The sequence below is a fragment of the Odocoileus virginianus genome, chromosome 6, assembly GCF_023699985.2.
Source record: "Odocoileus virginianus isolate 20LAN1187 ecotype Illinois chromosome 6, Ovbor_1.2, whole genome shotgun sequence".
Classification (NCBI taxonomy): Eukaryota; Metazoa; Chordata; class Mammalia; order Artiodactyla; family Cervidae; genus Odocoileus; species Odocoileus virginianus.
In genome coordinates, this window is record NC_069679.1 from 60,570,845 (window position 1) to 60,589,154 (window position 18,310).

Below are 18,310 nucleotides of genomic sequence, written 5' to 3' on the forward strand. Positions count from 1 at the left end.
TTTAAATTTGCGTATGTAAACTTAGAAGGGAGCTAGGCATTTATAATTAAAATCACTTTGAATTAGAATTTTAAAAAGATAGTTCTAACTTACGGAAAGTTTATCTTCCTTCTGAACACGTTTCAGTGGCTTCTTTTATTCACTATTTCAGCCTTCAGTTTTGGAGCCAGATTATCCTTTACCTTCCCTGTTAGGTTTCTACTCTTATTATTTCATATTTTTCCAGATCTAGACTGTATGGGAAATGATTCAGTCTTATGTCCAGCTATGTTGAAGATTAGAATAAAACCTGTTTTTGTTGGATAGTATTTTTTATTCCTTTGGATAATTTTTCTGTTTTTGGAGCTTAGATTCTTTTCAGTATTGATTCTGACTAGTGTAGTAGATTTCAGACTTACTTTTTTTATTTAAAAAATTTAAGCAATCTTTTTTATACTTTTAAAGTTAAAATGGGCAATATAAAATTGAAATCCACTGTGACTATGGCAAGCACATATCTTAGATTTTTTTAAGAGTATTCAGGTCTTTAGATAGTCTGTGTGATAGTCTGACAGTCTTTCCTTATATTTAGTTCAGAAAATCATAGTTGCTGAACTAGAACTAGTTTCTATAAAGTAGATGGTCAGTAAAAAGATACAAATGGAGCTGAAAGGAGGACAACCTGATGAACTAAGAAATCATTGTGATGGATATTTGGTTTTTATTATCTTTGCAAGATGCATGTTGAAGCTGTATTTCATGTCACTGTTTCTTTTCTCATGCAGTTTTCAACTTGACCAACAATGTGGATTTGGACAATACCAAAAAGAAAATGGAGATATACCAAAAGGAAAACAAAGATGTCATTCAGAAAAATAAGTTAAAGCTGGTTGGTGCCAAGTATTTTCTTCTTCTTTTGTATTAGAAACTAATGCTTTCACCTGATCCTTTAAAAAACTTTTTCCAAACCTAGTTATATTTACAAAGAATTTAGCTGAAATTAAGGCCAGAAATACCAGTATATTTATATAAGCATATAGGTATGAGGCACACATTACTATAGCAAAAACAGTTTTGATGGCATTATTAAAATATATTCTATAAAAAAAATAAAATGTATTCTATAAAGGAAAAATAATTGTATGCACTCAGAGATTTAATTATCTAACTTATACAGTTTAGCTGTCATTTCTTCAGTGTAGTTTGGGTTTCTAGTTTTGGGGAAAGCGAGATAATTGTTTTTAAGGTGCTGTACCAGGAATTTGTAATCATTGGTAAAAATGATATAGGTATGTTTGGATTACATAACTTGAATGTTTGGATTACATGGCTTATATTTTCGTCTTGTACTTAGAAAGATTTACTTGTTACAGTCTTCAAGTGTTTCATTAAGGCACTTCTTTCCTGTAATAAAACTCTTGAGGAATTGACATTCTGTTCTGTTCATATCCAGCCTGGCTTCCTTAGAAAGGTGTCTCATTTCTGAGAGCGTCAGTATGCCATAAAAATTACTCTCTTTGCCCAGTAGCCTTCTCTGGGTACATCAGAAGATACATGCACAATAGGTATGCCCGGGTAACTTGGTGCATTAACTCTGTTTAACTTAATAAGGTTGTTCTTTTCAAGTGAGTGCTTTTTTCATTTATAGTTTTAAGCTAGAAAATAATATTGAGAGTTTAAATGAAAGAATGAGGCTGGTTATATTATTTTAAAGTAGGAATTTCTAATTAATGAAAACTTTATAATGATAGGTTATTGAATACAGTTGACCCTTGAACAACACAGGTTTGAATTGTGCAGGTCCACTTAACACCTGGATTATTTTCAATAGTAAATACTACTATACCACATGTTGAGAGATTGAATCCTTGGTTGCAGAACCTCAGACACAGAGGGAACCACTGATAAGGAGTGCAGACTAAACTATACATGAATTTTCAACTGTGCCAAGGACCAGCATGCCTGATACCCCATTTGTATAGTGATCAGCTTGTACTTTGTTTAATGCATGTTACAGTGACCACATTTATTCTTCATGTTAGCATTTAGCATCTGAATCTGTTATAACTAAGTGTTTTGGTCAGTAATTCATTATCATTTATTAATTGATCATTCTATGATGAGCATTTTATTTGTTAGTGATATTGTTAGTGATTTGTTAGCTATTTGGTGTTGGCATAAATACAGACATAGGACCATTTTTAGGACGGTGCAAGTTCATGTGTATCAGTAACTATGGGGTCTTTGGGTAGAGCCCAGTTCTGAGGTGGCCCAAGAAATGTGGACTATATGAATGATGTTTTTAGTATCCTGAGGTAGCAACTTGCCTTTAATATCTTTGTGAATGTTGATGTCTCACTGTTCCAACATCAGAATTGTATCAAAAAAGGGGAAAAAACTCAATCTCTTGTATAATTAGGCACAGAATATGACCCATTTCTGACAGAGAAACTATTACTGGGTTTACTGTGGAAGCTGAAGCTGCAACACTTTGGCCAACTGGTATGAAGAGCCAACTCATTGGAAAAGACCTTGATGCTGGAAAAGTTTGAGGGCAGAAGGAGAAGTGGGTGACAAAGGATGAGGTGGTTGCATGTCATCATTGACTCAATGGACATGAGTTTGAGCAAACTCTGGGAGATAGTGAAGGACAGGGAAGCCTGGCATGCTGCAGACCATGGGGTCACAAAGAGTCAGACATGACTTAGCGACTAAACAGCAGCAGCAGCAGCAACAACAGTAACAGCAACATACATTTCAGAATAATTACCATTTGAAGTCAAGTTACCATTATGGTTGTACGGTTACCATCATGATGCAAAGATACTGTATTTTTGTTGACTATATTCCCCCACAGTGGAAATTTCGTACCTGTGACTTATTTATTTTGTAAATGGAAGTTCATACTTAATCTTTCTCACCTATTTCTTTCATTCCCCATCCCGCTTCCCCCCAGCAACCTCCTGTTTGTTCTCTGTATCTGTGACTGTTTTGTTATTTTTGGTTACTTGTTTTGTTTTTTTGATTCCAAAATAAGTTAAATCATACAGTATTTGTCTTTCTTTTACTTTTTAAATTTTAGCATAGTATGATCTAGGTCAATCCAAATGGCAAGATTTCATTCCTTTTTTGTTAATGGCTGAGTAATGTTTGATTTTATATGTTGCATCTTTTTTTATCCATTCTCCTGTTGATGGGTACTTAAGGTGCTTCTGTTATCTTGGCTTATTTAAATAATGCAGAAATGAATGTTGAGGTGCATATCTTTTCAAATAAATGTTTTGCTTTTTTTTTGGATAAGAACCCAGAATTGCTTGATTGTATTATAGTTCTATTTCTAATTTTTTGAGGAATCTTCTTGTTTTCCATAGTGTCTGCACCAATTTACATTCCTAGGGTCCCCTTCTCTCCACATCCTTTCCAACGTTTGTTATTTGTTGTCTTTTTGATGATGACCATTCTGACAGATGTGAGGTGATATTTCATTGGTTAGTAATTAAAGCTCAACATTCAGAAAACTAAGATCATGGCATCCAGTTCCATCACTTCATGGCAAATAGATGGGGAAACAGTGGAAACAATGGCTGACTTTATTTTTCTGGGCTCCAAAATCACTGCAGATGGTGATTGCAGCCATGAAATTAAAAGTCGCTTGCTCCTTGGAAGGAAAGTTATGACCAACCTAGACAGCATATTAAAAAGCAGAGACGTTACTTTGCTAACAAAGGCCCGTCTAGTCAAGGCTATGGTTTTTCCAGTGGTCTTGTGTGGATGTGAGAGTTGGACTATAAAGAAAGCTGAGCACAGAGGAATTGATGCTTTTGAACTGTGGTGTTGGAGAAGACTCTTGAGAGTCCCTTGTACTGCAAGGAGATCAGTCCTGGTGTTCATTGGAGGGCCTAATGTTGAAGCTGAAACTAATACTTTGGCCATCTGATGCCAAGAGCTGACTCATTTGAAAAGACCCTGATGCTGGGAAAGATTGAGGGCAGGAGGAGAAGGGGACAACAGAGGATGAGATGGCTGGATGGCATCACCAATGGACATGGGTTTGGGTGGACTCTGAGAGTTGGTGATGGACAGGGGGGCCTGGTGTGCTGCGGTTCATGGGGTCGCAAAGAATCAGACATGACTGAGTGACTGAACTGAACTGAACTGATGGTTAGTGATGTTAAGCATTTTTTCCTATGCCTTTAGGCCATCTGTGTATCCTCTGGAAAAATGTCTCTTCAGGTTCTTTGCCCATTTTTTAATCAGATTATTTGTTTTTTGGTGTTGAGTTCTATGAGTTATTTTTTATATTTTGGACATTAACTTCTTACCAGATTTATTGTTTGCTACCCATGCTACCCATTTGACGTGGGTAGATGTCAAAGAGCATACTACCCATGTTGTCTTGTAAGAGTTTTATGGTTTCAGGTCTTACACTTAATTCTTAAATAATCCCGTTTGAATTTATTTTTGTCGATGGTGTGAGAAAGTAGTCCTGTTTAATTCTTTCACGTGTGGCTGTCTAGTTTTTCCAACACCATTTATTGAAGAGGGTTTTTCTTAAGGTTGTATATTGTTGCCTCCTTTGTCATGGATTAGTTGCCCATATAAGTGGGTTTACTTCTGGGCTCTCTGTTCTATTCCGCATTGATCTCTGTGTCTGTTTTTGTACTAGTACTTTGTATTTTTAAAGACTGTGTCTTCGTATTGTAGTTTGAAATCAGGTAGCGTGATACTTTGATCTTTGTTGTTCTTTTTCAAGATTGTTTAGGCTATTCAAGGTCTTTTATGTTGCCATACACACAAAAAATTATTTGTTCTATTTCTGTGAAAAATGTGGTTGGTATTTTGATAGGGATTGCACTGAATTTGTAGATTGTGTTGGGGTGGTATGGCCATTTTAATACTATTAATTCTTCGTGAGCAGAGTATATCTTTCCATTTGTTTGTGTTGTCTTCAGTTTCTTTTGTCAGTGTCTTACATTTTTCTCTTTATAGGTCTTTTACTTAGATTACTTCCTACGTATTTTATTCTTTTTGATGCGGGTGTAAATGTGATTCTTTTCTCTTTCTGATAGTTTGTTGTTAGTGTATAGAAGTGTAGCAGATTTTTATAGATTAATTTTTTATCCTGCAAGTTTACTGAATTCATTGGTGAGTTCTAATAGGTTTTTTGGTGGCATGTTTAGAATTTTGTATATATAGTATCATGCCACCTCCAAATATTGACAGTTTTTCTTCTTCCTTTCCAGTTGGAATTCTTTTTCCTTTTTGTTTGATTGCTGTGGCTAGAACTTCCAATACAGTACTTCCAATACTTTTTTAAATAAAAGTGGCAAGAGTGAGCATCCTTGTCTTGTTCCTGATCTTAGAGGAAATGCTTTCAGCTTTTCACTGTTGAGTATATTATTAGTTATGGGCTTGTCATATTTGGCCTTTATTGTTTTATGTTCATTCTGTGCCTACTTTGTTTAGAGTTTTATTATAAACGAATGTTGAATTTTATCAAAATCCCTTTTTACATCTACTGGGATGACTATATGCTTTTTATTTTTCCACTTATAAATGTGGTATGTCACATTGATTGATTTGTGGGTATTGAACCATCTTTGCATTCTTGGTATAAATCCCACATGATTATGGTATATGATCCTTTTAATGTATTGTTGAATTTGGTTTTGCTAATATTTTGTTGAAGAGTTTTGCATCTATGTTCATCTTAACTGACCTTTTTCATCATCTGTCCTACCTATTTCTCCTATTATGTTCTTTATCTAAGTGTTCAAGCCATATCTGGTTAGTCTTCATATACTGTTTTTTAAAAAACTTTATTAGAAATTGAAGCATAATTGTTCTACAGTATGCTGGTTTCTGCTGTATAATAACGAGTCATAATTGGAAGGAGTGTACATGTCAATGCTAGTTTCTTATTTGTTCTACCAATATATGATGTTTGTTTTTCTGACTTATTTCACTGTGTATAGTAGGCTCTAGCTTCATCCACCTCATTAGAACTGACTCAAATTTGCTGCTTTTTATGGCTGAGTAATATTCTATTGTATATATGTACCGTATTTTCTTTATCCTTTCATCTGTTGATGCATATCTGGCTTGCTTCCCAGTCCTGACTATTGTAAATAGTGCTGCAATGAACATTGTAGGTATATGTGTCTTTTTGAATTGTGGTTTTCTCAGGTTATATGCCCAGTAGTGGAATTGCTGGGTCATGTGGTAGTTTTAGTTTGTTAAGGAATCTCCATACTGTTCTCCATAGTGGCTGTATCAGTTTACATTTCCACTAAACAGTGCAGTAGGATTCTCTTTTCTCCACATCTTCTCCAGCCATTATTGTTTGTAGCTTTTTGATGATGGCCATTCTGATTGGTGTGGCTTCCCTGGTGGCTTAGTCAGTAAAGAGTATGCCTGCAATGTGGGAGACTTGGATTCAATCCCTGGATTGGGAAGATCCCCTGGAGAAAGAAATGACTACCCACTCCAGTATTCTTGCCTGGAGAATTCTATGGACAGAGGAGCCTAGTGGGCTGCAGTTCATGGGGTCACAAAGAGTCAGACACAACTGAGTGACTTAACGCTTTCACTTTCATTCTGAGTGGTGTGAGATGATACCTCATTGTAGTTCTGATTTGCATTTCTACAGTAATGAATGATGTTGAGCATCTTTTCACGTGTTTATTGGCCATCTATGTGTCTTCTTCAGGGAATCATATACTGTTGGTAGTCTTTCCTTATGGTCTTTCAAATCTAGTTCCTCCTCTTAATTGTAATATTATTACTTTACATAGTATTCATTATTTCTTACTTGAGTTACTGAAATATTCAGCTGAGTCTTCCTGTTTTCAGTCTTGAACCCCAGTGTTCTGTATTCTTCACTGCTTCTAGTCATCTTTCTAAATTCTTTGTCTTACCAGTTGCCTTAGTACGGCACAAATGCACCCCTTAGTATCGTATGGTCAACTCTCCATCATCTGCCTTCTGCCGGCCCCTCCAGCTTTATCAAGAGCTTTCCCCAGCTTCATACTCAATGACTTGGTCACACCAAGCATTCTAGCTCGATCATGTCTTTGTACCTTTGTTTCTCTGCCTAAGTGGCTCTTCCACTCTGCAGTGGGGTTAAATACCTTCATGTATTACTTACCTAGGACTGTTAAAACAGATTACCCCAAACTGGTGATTTTTAACAGTGAAATTCGTCTCTTACAGGAACAGGCTTCTGTAAGCTAGAAGTCTGAAGTCAAGGTGTCATCAGGTCATGGTCTGTCTGAAAGCTCTAGGGAGGAATCTTGGTTTCTTTTAGCATCTTTGGCACCACTCTGATCTCTGCCTCCACTTCCCATGGCCTTCTCCCTGTGTGTCTGTATCCAGGTTTCCAGTATTACCTATCTTAACTTGGTTACACATGCAAAGACCCTGTTTCCAAATAAGGTCACATTTATGGTTACCATGGGTTCAGAACTACAACGTGTATTTTGGGGGCACACATTCAACCCGTAAAACACTGTGAAATCTTTTCTAACTCTACCTGTCCTCCATCATAGCACAGGGAATTAACCACTCTATTAATTTTGCCCCCACCATACTCTGTGTAAACCTATCACTTGTTTGACTTATTGCTGATATAACACTTTTATTTTGAGACATCCTTTTCTGCTTATGGACCTACTGTCTAATAATTCACTTTTCCAGCCTTCATATCTTACCCCCTAACTTTGTACATTTATTCCTAGTAGTTTTTTTTAGATCAAGTTTGAATTTTCTTCTCCACTGGGTGCCTGAGTTAGAATAGCAATCTCAGTAATAGAGGTTTTTAAGATTATAGGGGAGAAATGCTACTTGAACTTGGCAACTGACTTAATTTAAGGGGGATGGAGTTGAGGGAGAAGAAGTAATAAAGATGACTTTGAGGTTTCAATTTGAATTGACCGAGAGGTGGGTGTGCAGTTAGCAGAAATCAGGAATACAGGAGGGTGATCAGCTTTGGGAAACCAAATGCTGAACTTAATTTTGGATATACTGAGTTTGAATTATAAGGGAAATATTTTTTTCATTTGGGAGTCTTGTTTATTTCTGGGAGTTTATCTAATTTGTGAATTGATATAATCTTAACAGATTAACAATATGTAAATATTATTTTACATAAAAATATACTTTTCTGTGAGGTCTCTGTTAATTCATGTTAGTGATTCCAAAACATGTTATACTCTCTCCCTCTATTCTGTATTTGCCTCAAGGTGCCATAAATTCTCAGTATTATGTTGAATTAAAAAAAGGTACTGCATTTTTAAGAGCAGCAGTCAAGGATTTAAAATAAAGCCATTAAGATATTACTTTATTTCTCATTCATAAGACTTAAAGAACAGAGTCGGTATAATACTGCTTTTAAATATGACTTAGGGTTGGAATAAATTTCAGGGTCTGGAAGTATTTAATATTTCAAAGAAACTTCATAAAAGGGAAGTAATGTAGGACTGTAGTTCATTCTCTCTGCATATTAGCTTTGGATTTTGAATTTTTTAGTCCACAGAGAGGACCCTTGAAATTTATATGCTTGTGTTAGAAAATAACCTCAGCTTTTCATAACTTACCTTAAATGAATGCTGTTTGGAACTCAAGCGTCAGAAAGACTTATTTTTTGGGGTAAAGATGCTAAGTACTGTGATAACTTTTCATTATCTTATGTATTTTGAAATTGTTTCTATTGAATGAACCAGTCTTTTATATGGAGTATTTTAATTAATAGTTCTATATGGAGATGATCTGTTTGTTGTTGTTGGGTTTTTGTTTTGCTTTCTTTGTTAAATCTAAATAAAGTCTTCTTAAGCAGTTTCCACATTTCTGCAGCTGAGATAAGTGTACTTTGTTTAGATTTCATTTAGTGCTAGATGTCATTCTTTTTAATAGTAACATGTCTGCATGAAAGAAAATTTGTTCTTTTAAAGTGGAGCTGCTGCTGCACTATTAAACAGTTAGTGACTAGAGCAATTTATGCTTCGAAAAAAGGTAGTATGGAGTATGATATAGACTTAGTTTTGGTCACTAAATTTATTTCATGCCATATAAGAATGTTACTGTTTCAGACTCGGGAACAGGAGGAATTGGAAGAAGCTTTAGAAGTAGAACGACAGGAAAATGAACAAAGACGACTGTTTATACAAAAAGAAGAACAAATGCAGCAGATTCTAAAAAGGAAGAATAAGCAGGCTCTTTTAGATGAACTGGTATGTATTAATGTTGATTGTGATAAAAACATTTGTCTTCAGGATTTATCTTTCCTATTATACTGGGTGATGGTATTTAAATGGCATTTCTATAGTTTGTACTCATGTATTCACCTTCTGTTCCTTTATTTTATTTATTTATTTTAAGTATTGATTTATGTATTGACTGTGCTGCATGTTGGTTGCTGCATGTGGGCTTTCTCTAGTTCTGACAAATGGAGGCTGCTCTTCATTGTGTTGCATGGGCTTCTCATCGCAGTGGCTTCTCTTGTTGCATAGCACTGCCTCTAGCTCGAAGGCTGCAGTAATTGTGGCACATGGGCTTCCTTGTTCTGCAGCATGTGTGATCTTCCCAAATCAGAGATTGAGCCCATGTCTCTTGCATGGGAGGCAGATTCTTAACCACTGAACCTTCAAGGAAGCCCCTATTTATTTATTTATTTTTAATGTTTGTTAATATCCATTTTATTTTCAGATAACAGAGTAATACTATAATTGACATAAGCCAGTTACTACTAATAGAGTGTTGATGTGTTTCTCTGCTTACTGACTAAAACATGTTTTCAGAGCACTTTTCTCCTGATTGCCACGGATTTTCTAATAACTAGCTCATTTTCAAGTATTTTGGCTTCATGCTGAAGTTTTAGTGACTGGTTACTCTATGAGAACTGTATTTTGTATTTTTGCATGGGGAAAATATATTTGAAAGAAATGGTAATGTCTTGCAAGTTATTGGTGTTTTCTAGTTGTTAGTTCCCCAAGTAGTCAACATTATTAGATAATAGCAGGGATTACAACTAAGGTTTATGAAATGTTTCATGGATTTGAGAATGTATTATTTGATGCTTATAAACCAATGTGATACTGATGAAATCGCAACATGGAAATTGTCCTTTCTGGTAAAGGCTTTTTACATTCTTCCTTTCCCTTTTTAGCTATGTAATTCATTTCCATGTGTTGTTAACATACTTAACTCTTCAGTTTACTAGTTGCTATGCTGTTTGTTATTCTGTGACCAGTGAATGTATGTGTGTATATTTTTTTTACTGTGCTTTTGCCCTAAAAGCATTTAAGCCATATAACCAGGAATAAAAAGAGAAAGCAAGATTATGTATTAGGTTGGTACAAAAGTATTTATGGTTTCAAACCATGAATTTTAAATCATTTTAACTAGGCTCAAACACATCTTTATTAATCAAAATAGGAACCATTACAATCAACACATTTTTGCCAATGACAGATAAGTTTGTTTATTCCTGTAGCATAAAAATCCCTGCTTTGGGATTTGATGAACTTTTAGAAATCATTTTCTGCCTCCTGCTGGTTGTGGCAGTGTTTTTACCTGCAAAAAATTGTCAAGATGCTTGAAGAAATTGTAGTCAGTTGGTGAGAGGTGAAGTGAATGTGGCGGATGAGGCAAAACGTTATAGTCCGATTCGTTCAACTTTTGAAACTTTGCTGTGTGACATGTGGTAGGGCGTTGTGGTGGAGAATTGGACTCATTCTGTTGACCAATGCCGGCTGCAGGCATTGCAGTTTTTAGTACGTATCATTGATTTGATCAGCACTTCTCTGATGTAATGGTTTCACCAGGATTCAGAAAGCTGTAGTGAGTGGGTCATACTGGCAGCAACCTTCAGTGACCATGATCTTTTTTTGGTGCAAGTTTTGGCTTTGGGAAGTGCTTTGAAGCTTCTTCTTGGTCCAGCTGCTGAGCTGGTCATCATCACTGGTTGTTGGATAAATTCCACTTTTCCTCTCACATCACAATCTGATCGAGAAATGGTTCATTGCTGTTGTGTAGAATAAGAGAAGATGACACCTCAAAATTACAATTTTTTTTTATTTTTGGTCAGCTCATGAGACACTCACTTATCAAGCTTTTTCACCTTTCCAAATTGCTTCAAATGCTGAACAGCCATAGCATGGTCAACGTTGAGTTCTTTGGCAACTTCTCATGTGGTTTTAAGAGGATTGGCTTTGATGATGCTCTCGGTTATTGTTAACTTCTAATAGCTGGCCACTGTACTCCTCATCTTCAGGTCTCTCCTCTCCTTTGCAAAATTTCTTGAACCACCACTGCACTGTACATTCGTTAGCAGTTCCTAGGTCAGATGAGTTGTTACTGTTGCAAGTTGTCTCTGCTGCTTACAGCCCATTTTGAACTCAAATAAAAAAAGTTGCTCAAATTTTCTTTTTGTCCAATGTCATTTCTATAGACTAAAATAAATAGAAAATAACAGCAAGTAATGTCATTAACAAAAAAATATAAAATGAGAAATGTACATTAAGATGATGTATAACATAACTACATTTATTTAAAGATATATTCCAGTATCAGACAACAAATTCAACAATGTAAAACTGCAATTACTTTTGCACCAACCTAATAAATTAGAAGTAGGTGAGAAAGCAAGGGCCTTAGTGAAGCTTAGACAGTAAATGCTTATCATAAACCCTATCTACTTTGTATGAGTGGAACATAAATTTGGTTCTAAAAATGAGGACGAGGAATTCCCTGGTGGTCTAAAAGGTTAGGATTCGGCACTTGTGTCATGGCCCTGGTTCAGTCCCTGATCAGGAACTGAGATCCCACAAACCACACGGCGTAGCCCGAAGCAAAAAAATGAAAATAGCAATGTATAGCATGGAAGATTTTTTTTTTGTTAGTAACTTCCATTAATTTTTTTAAAACTATTAAGTGGAAGTTGTGGCTTTAACAGTTGAAATGATACATACTGTGTTTTACATTTTTTGTGGACATGTTGCTTGTGAGAAATTAAAAACTTTAAAGAATGAATTCGTAAAGCCTCATGTTACACGTTTGTTTTTTTTTGAAAGGTTCTTTCTCTCATCATTTTATATATAGAGGAAGATGATTTTCTTCCCTTTGGACATTATTAATGCTTTCCTCTATACACTAATTCCAAATACTGAACTTAGATTTAAGACAAATATACACTCTAACTTTCTAAAAACGTTCCGTTTATTATTAAGAAGTTTTAGTTTTTATTTTGAGATTAGCTAGTTTTGCACAGCTATTATTTTTGTATATTCTTTTTATCTTTAGTGTTTTAGCATGAAATTTTGGTGCCTCATTGAGCTGCTTTTGGATTGTGAGCTGCAGCTGCCAGTGTTGTACATTGTGTATGATCTGGAGTTAATATTGGTTTTTGTTAAGAACTGCCCTCCCCTTCCTGTTTTCTTCACCTGCAAGTCATTACTGTGCATACTTTCTTCACTATTTAGATCATGTAACATAGTGGTTAAATAATCTTTAACAATTTACTGTATTCATTAGAACAATTAATTACAACAGATTGGTTTGAATACCAATTCAATTTGAATTTCTGGTTTTCATTTTCAAATTTATTTTTAAAGATTGTTACTTTAATTTTTGAATATTTATTAAAATTTTTTTGTTAAAATGTTAACATCCATTTTATCCTTGTTGACTAATTGAAAGAATTCATTAGATTTCTTTTTATTTTCCTGAATCTTTATTAAGTGTGTAAAAGAGTGCATTGTCTTTTTTCTATGTATGTTCATATGTTAAATTTTATTTAGAAAGACTGCATTGTAAATATATCTAGTACCTTAAATCTTCAAATGATTCTCTGGATCTAATTTAGACAACTAGTATAAATACTCCTTATTAGTTTTTCTTCTCCTGTTTTTGGTCCTTATGCTAAAAGTCACTTTTTAACCTTTTAAAAAAGTGTTGGCATTACATTATACTCTATGTGACAGAATTTTAATGTTATGGTCTTAATCTTTATGACTTAAAATGTTGCCTAAAAAGTCCATTTATTTAATCCTAACTGTAAATTCAGGATTTTTTTTTCTAAAAGCTATTTGAAAAAAGATTTTTAAATAGGTCCTGACTTATTAAATCTTTTTATATTCCTGTTAGAAAATTCTCTTCAGATTATGTCTTAAATTTTGCTAGGGCTAATATTGTCAAATGCAGTAGCTTATTTTTATTAGAATATTGTTTGCCAGATGGCTTGCTCAAAGTCAGTTAAAATAATCTTTCAAAATGGTCATTATAAAGCTTTTAATGAGTATTACAGGTACTCTTAATTAAAATTTCTTTAAATATTGAGCATTGTATCTTCAGGCTATTAAATAGCTTAGGGAACCTTTCAGGGTAAAAATGGAAAGCTAAGAATGAAATATTGGGTTGGCCAAAAAGTTCATTTGGGTTTTTCCATAAGATACTCTTATATATAAACTGCTATTTATCCTATTTAAACTGAAGTCTTCTTACATGTTTAAAGTGCTACACAAACATACACAAAGAGACACACTGCTCTCTGTATCAGTAAACAGAAAGAAAGGTGCAAATACATTTCTATCTCCTATACCAAGGTGACCTACGAAAATAAAGTCATCAAATGGTCTAACAGATTTTTAAAATAGTGTGTCTCTTTGTGTATGTTTGTGTATGATCTCCTTCCTTCCTGGTTTCCTTCTGCATATGTTTCTGTGTTCTTATTTCACTGACATCTCAAAAGGGAAAATGACTTGGATACATTTAGTTTAGATCTTAGCTGTGTAGCACTTTAAACATGTAAGAAGACTTCATTTTAAATAGGATAAATAGCAGTTTACATATAAGAGTTATTTGATGATGTTATTAATATGTGTGTATGCAGATTTGTGTAGATAGTGGCCCTGTTTTAGTATAAATATAAGATATTAAAAATGTTTACTATTATTTTGCAAATTTAAAAATTTAGACTTAATTTATAAAAGTAAGTAATAAAGGAGAAAATAAATGTACTTTTGGTTGTACTTAACAATCATTCCATTGTACAAAAAACAGAACAAGGATCATTTCCAAACGGCCTCAGGTGAAATCTAATGGGGAACAATTTCAAGCTAGTCTGAATTCACTGGTTAAAAGAATGTGTCTTAGATAAACATCTGATCTAGGTTATAGTACTTTGTACTACTCTCTTTGTGATTAGCTTCTAATTTTTTTTATTTTAATAAATATATGGTTGGTTTCACTAGATGAAATAAGACCCTATTATATTGTCTTTAATGTGAATTCTATAAAAATCCATTTTTGTAGGTTATTTTGATTTATGAGTCTAAAACAGCCTTTTCTTATTATGGAATGTTAAAGTCTTTTGTAAAGTGTTCTCCATAAAGTGAATATTTAGGTTGACATCAAGTGCTTATGGAAAGGCATAATTTAAAATAAAAGACTGGTTGCTCTTTAGTTTTTTCTTTTTAACTTTCACATTGCACTTTAACTTCTCTTACAGGAAAGTTCTGATCTCCCCGTTGCTCTGCTTTTGGCTCAGCATAAAGATAGATCTACCCAATTGGAAATGCAAATTGAGAAACCTAAACCTATAAAACCAGGGACGTTTTCCACAGGCATCAAAATGGTAAGCTGTAATTTTATTGTTTATTAGGAAGATATATGTCAAGTATTATACTTTTAAACTTTATATTGATTTTTACAGATAAACTGGAAGATTCAACTCTTTAAGATGTGTCTGATCTAGGCTACATGACTAGAAATAAAAATATGTGCAATATAAGAAGAAAGTGAAAAATAATTTACAGAGTATGCAACACAGTTTTGTTCTATATGATATTGAGTTTGCATGTGTTTTATTATTCTGTGTAAGTTTTTAAGCTTGTGGTATAGAGAAACATTTCTTAAAATGCAGACTTCTGGTTTCTGGTATGGCATGTGAGAAGCTTGGAAATTGCCATTCCAACGTGACAACAAATAAAGCTTAAAATCCACTGAAAAATCACCAAGATTTTTTTTAGTACAGAGAGGTCACAAGGCAAGCCACTGCCCTTAAGATTGAAGAGACCCATAGAGACTACAGTGAATCACAGCTCACGAGACCAGCAGCCTTGCTGGGAACCATTGCTGGTGAAGGGAAACCTGAATTGGCTCACAAATTACTGCAGGCTCAGTATGGGCCACTCTTAAGAGTTAAAAACTCCAGGGGAAATGAATCATCAGAGGCCCCACACTTTTTGTGAGTCTTACCTGTTGTGTCTCAACCAGAATCTCTCAGTGTATATCAGAAAAATCCCCTCATGCTTTTGATAGATGAAGGAAAAAAGGGGAACCATTTTAAGATGTGCCAGAGCATTCTGTTCTTCCTAACAAGATTTGCCCTCTAGGATAAACTATTTTACCAGAGTCTGAGTTTTATCAGAGCTTAACTGATGTGGGTGAAGGGAAATACCCAACTATAACTGCTCCAGTCTTAAATGTTGAAGAAGGGAAATATACAACTTCAGTTCGCTCTAACCATCCTGCCCCACCTGATGGCAGGGAGATTGAGAAGTGTGTATGAAGTTCACAGGCCAGAAACACAGGCTTTCTAAAAGACTGAGACCTTACTATAGGGCTAGGACTATAAATTGTGCTATCATCCCTGATACCGTCAGTTCAGTTCACTCACTCAGTCGTGTCCAGCTCTTTGCGACCCCATGGACTGCAGCATGCTAGGCTTCCCTGTCCATCACCAACTCCTGGAGCTTGATCAAACTCAGGTCCATTGAGTTGGTGATTTCATCCAACCATTTTATCCTCTCTTGCCCCCTTTTCTTCCCGCCTTCAATCTTTCCCAGCATCAGGGTCTTTTCCAGTGAGTGCGTTCTTCGCATCAGGTGGCTGAAGTATTGGAGTTTCAGCTTCAGCATCAGTCCTTCCAATGAATATTCAGGACTGATTTCCTTTAGGATGAGCTGGTTGGATCTCCTTGCAGTCCAAGGGACTCTGAAGAGTCTTCTCCAACACGACAGTTCAAAAGCATCAGTTCTTCAGCAGTCAACTTTCTTTATGGTCCAACTCTTACATCCATTAATGACTACTGGAAAAACTATAGCCTTGACTAGATGGACCTTTGCTGACAAAGTAATATCTCTGCTTTTTAATGTGCCGGCTAGGTTTGTCATAGCTTTTCTTCCAAGGAGCAAGCGTCTTTTAATTTCATGGCTGCAGTCACCATCTGCAATGATTTTGGAGCCCCCCAACATAAAGTCTGTCACTGTTTCCACTGTTTCCCCATCTATTTGCCATGAAGTGATGGGACCGAATGCCATGATCTTAGTCTTCTGAATGTTGAGCTTTAAGCCAGCTGTTTTCACTGATACCTTACGTCACTAAAGACCTGTTTACAACAGTTTGTTTTACCCAGTGTGTCATGTCTGGCTGTCAAGGCAAAAAAAAAATTGCAAGATATACTTGCAAAAAATAAAGGCAGAAGACGCAGTTGTAAGAGACAGAGCAAGCATGAGAATTAGATATGACAGGGGAGTTGGAATTATCAGACTGGGAATTTGAAACAGTAAACTGTGATTAATATGCTAAGAGTGCTAATGGATAAAGTAGATAACATGCAAGAACAGGTGGGCAATATAAGCAGAGAGATGGAAATTCTAAGAAAGAACTGAAAAGAAATGCTAGAGAAAAAAGAAATACAAACACTAGCAGAAGTGAAGAGTGCTTTTGATGGCTTATCAATAGATTGGACATGCATGAAGAAAGAGTCTTTGAGCAAGAAGATATATCAGTAGAATTCTTGAAAACTGGAAACCAAAGAGAAAAAGCCTGGGGGGAATAAAAGCCCAGAACAGAATATTGCAAGGACTGTGGGATGATGACATAAGGTACAACACAAGCATTCTGGCAGTACCAGAGAAGAGAGAAAGGAACAGAAGAAATATTTGAAACTAAAACAACTGAGAATTTTCCTGAATCAATGTCAGATACCAAACCAAAGACCCAGAGAGCTCAGAGAACATCAAATAGGATAAATGGCAAAAAAAGTCCTTGTACATAGGGATATTATTTTCAAATCATAGAAAATTGAAGATAAAGGAAAAAAAAAAAATCCTGAGGAAGCTCCTCCTATAGAGGAGCAAAGATAAGAATTATATCTGGCTTTTCCTCAGAAACCATACAAATAAGAAGAGAGTGGAATGAAATATTTAAGGTATTGAGAGAAAAAAGCCACCAGCCTAGAATAATGTACTGTGTAAAATTATACTTTAAAAGTAAAGGAGAAATATTCATGTCAATGTATGGCAAAAACCACTACAATATTGTAAAGTAATTAGCCTCCAACTAATAAAAATAAATGAAAAAAAAAGTAAAGGAGAAATAAAGATCATCAGAGAAAAACAGAATTTTTTGCCAGTGGATCATTTTTGAAAGAAGTATTTAAAGAGGTTCTTTAGAGGCTAGGAAGGTGCTATAGATGAGAAATCCAGAAGAAAAAGCATTGCAGAAGAAATGAATGAAGATAAAATAAAACTTTTATTTTTCTTGTGCTTAATTGCTCTAATAGATAACAGTTTAAAATAATAGTAACACTGTTTGACTGTGTTTGCTTTTGTGTGTATATGTATATATACACATGTATACTTTTTCACACATGTCCTTATATATAAGTGAAATGAATGACAGTGATGATACAAGGGATGGGAGGAAGCAATTAGAATTATTTTGTTATTATAAGGTACTGACACTAACCATGGTTCTACTACTCAGCTATTGTTTTTGAGTTTTAAAATTGCCTACTTTGTTTGTCATATGTTTGCCAGCTAATTAGATTTATAAACACCTTGAGGACAGAAGTTGTATATTTTAACTTTGTTTTGTGTAATTCTGGTTATGTGGGCACCTGAAAAATAGAAAATATTCATGATCTATTTTAAGCTTACAAATGTAGGAAGTATGAGCAGATCTTTACATAATGTAAAGGAACACACTACTCATTAAAGAATTACCAAAGCTTTTGAACTAATTAGAAAGTGTAGAGGAAAGAAAATGGGCTTCGAAAGACTAGGATACAGTGGGATTAAATACCAGCTTCATCATTCACTAGATGTGTATCTATGGGTAAAATGTTAAAGTTGAGATAATTGTAGATTTATATGATTATTTGGATGATTAAAATATGTATATAAAATGCTAAACCAAGTGCAACAGTCATTTTACAAGTAATGCTTTTTGTTATTATAGTTTAAATGTCTAAGTGAATTACAGTCTCTTTACATTGTATAATTTAAGTAATACACATTTTTAGGATTCTTGAATTTTTGGGAATTTTATG

At 34.7% G+C, this 18,310-nt stretch overlaps 1 protein-coding gene across 4 annotated transcripts in view; it reads left to right on the forward strand.

The window, feature by feature from the left end:
* MNAT1 (MNAT1 component of CDK activating kinase) overlaps window positions 1-18,310 on the forward strand; it is a 200,554-nt gene that overhangs the window by 53,997 nt on the left and 128,247 nt on the right. For all 4 annotated transcript variants that reach the window (XM_020893959.2, XM_070469443.1, XM_070469442.1 and 1 more), the window contains exons 4-6: window positions 765-868; window positions 9,066-9,206; window positions 14,483-14,608. In XM_020893959.2, coding sequence (XP_020749618.1) covers window positions 765-868; window positions 9,066-9,206; window positions 14,483-14,608 — 371 coding nt within the window. The remainder of the gene's footprint in view (window positions 1-764; window positions 869-9,065; window positions 9,207-14,482; window positions 14,609-18,310) is intronic.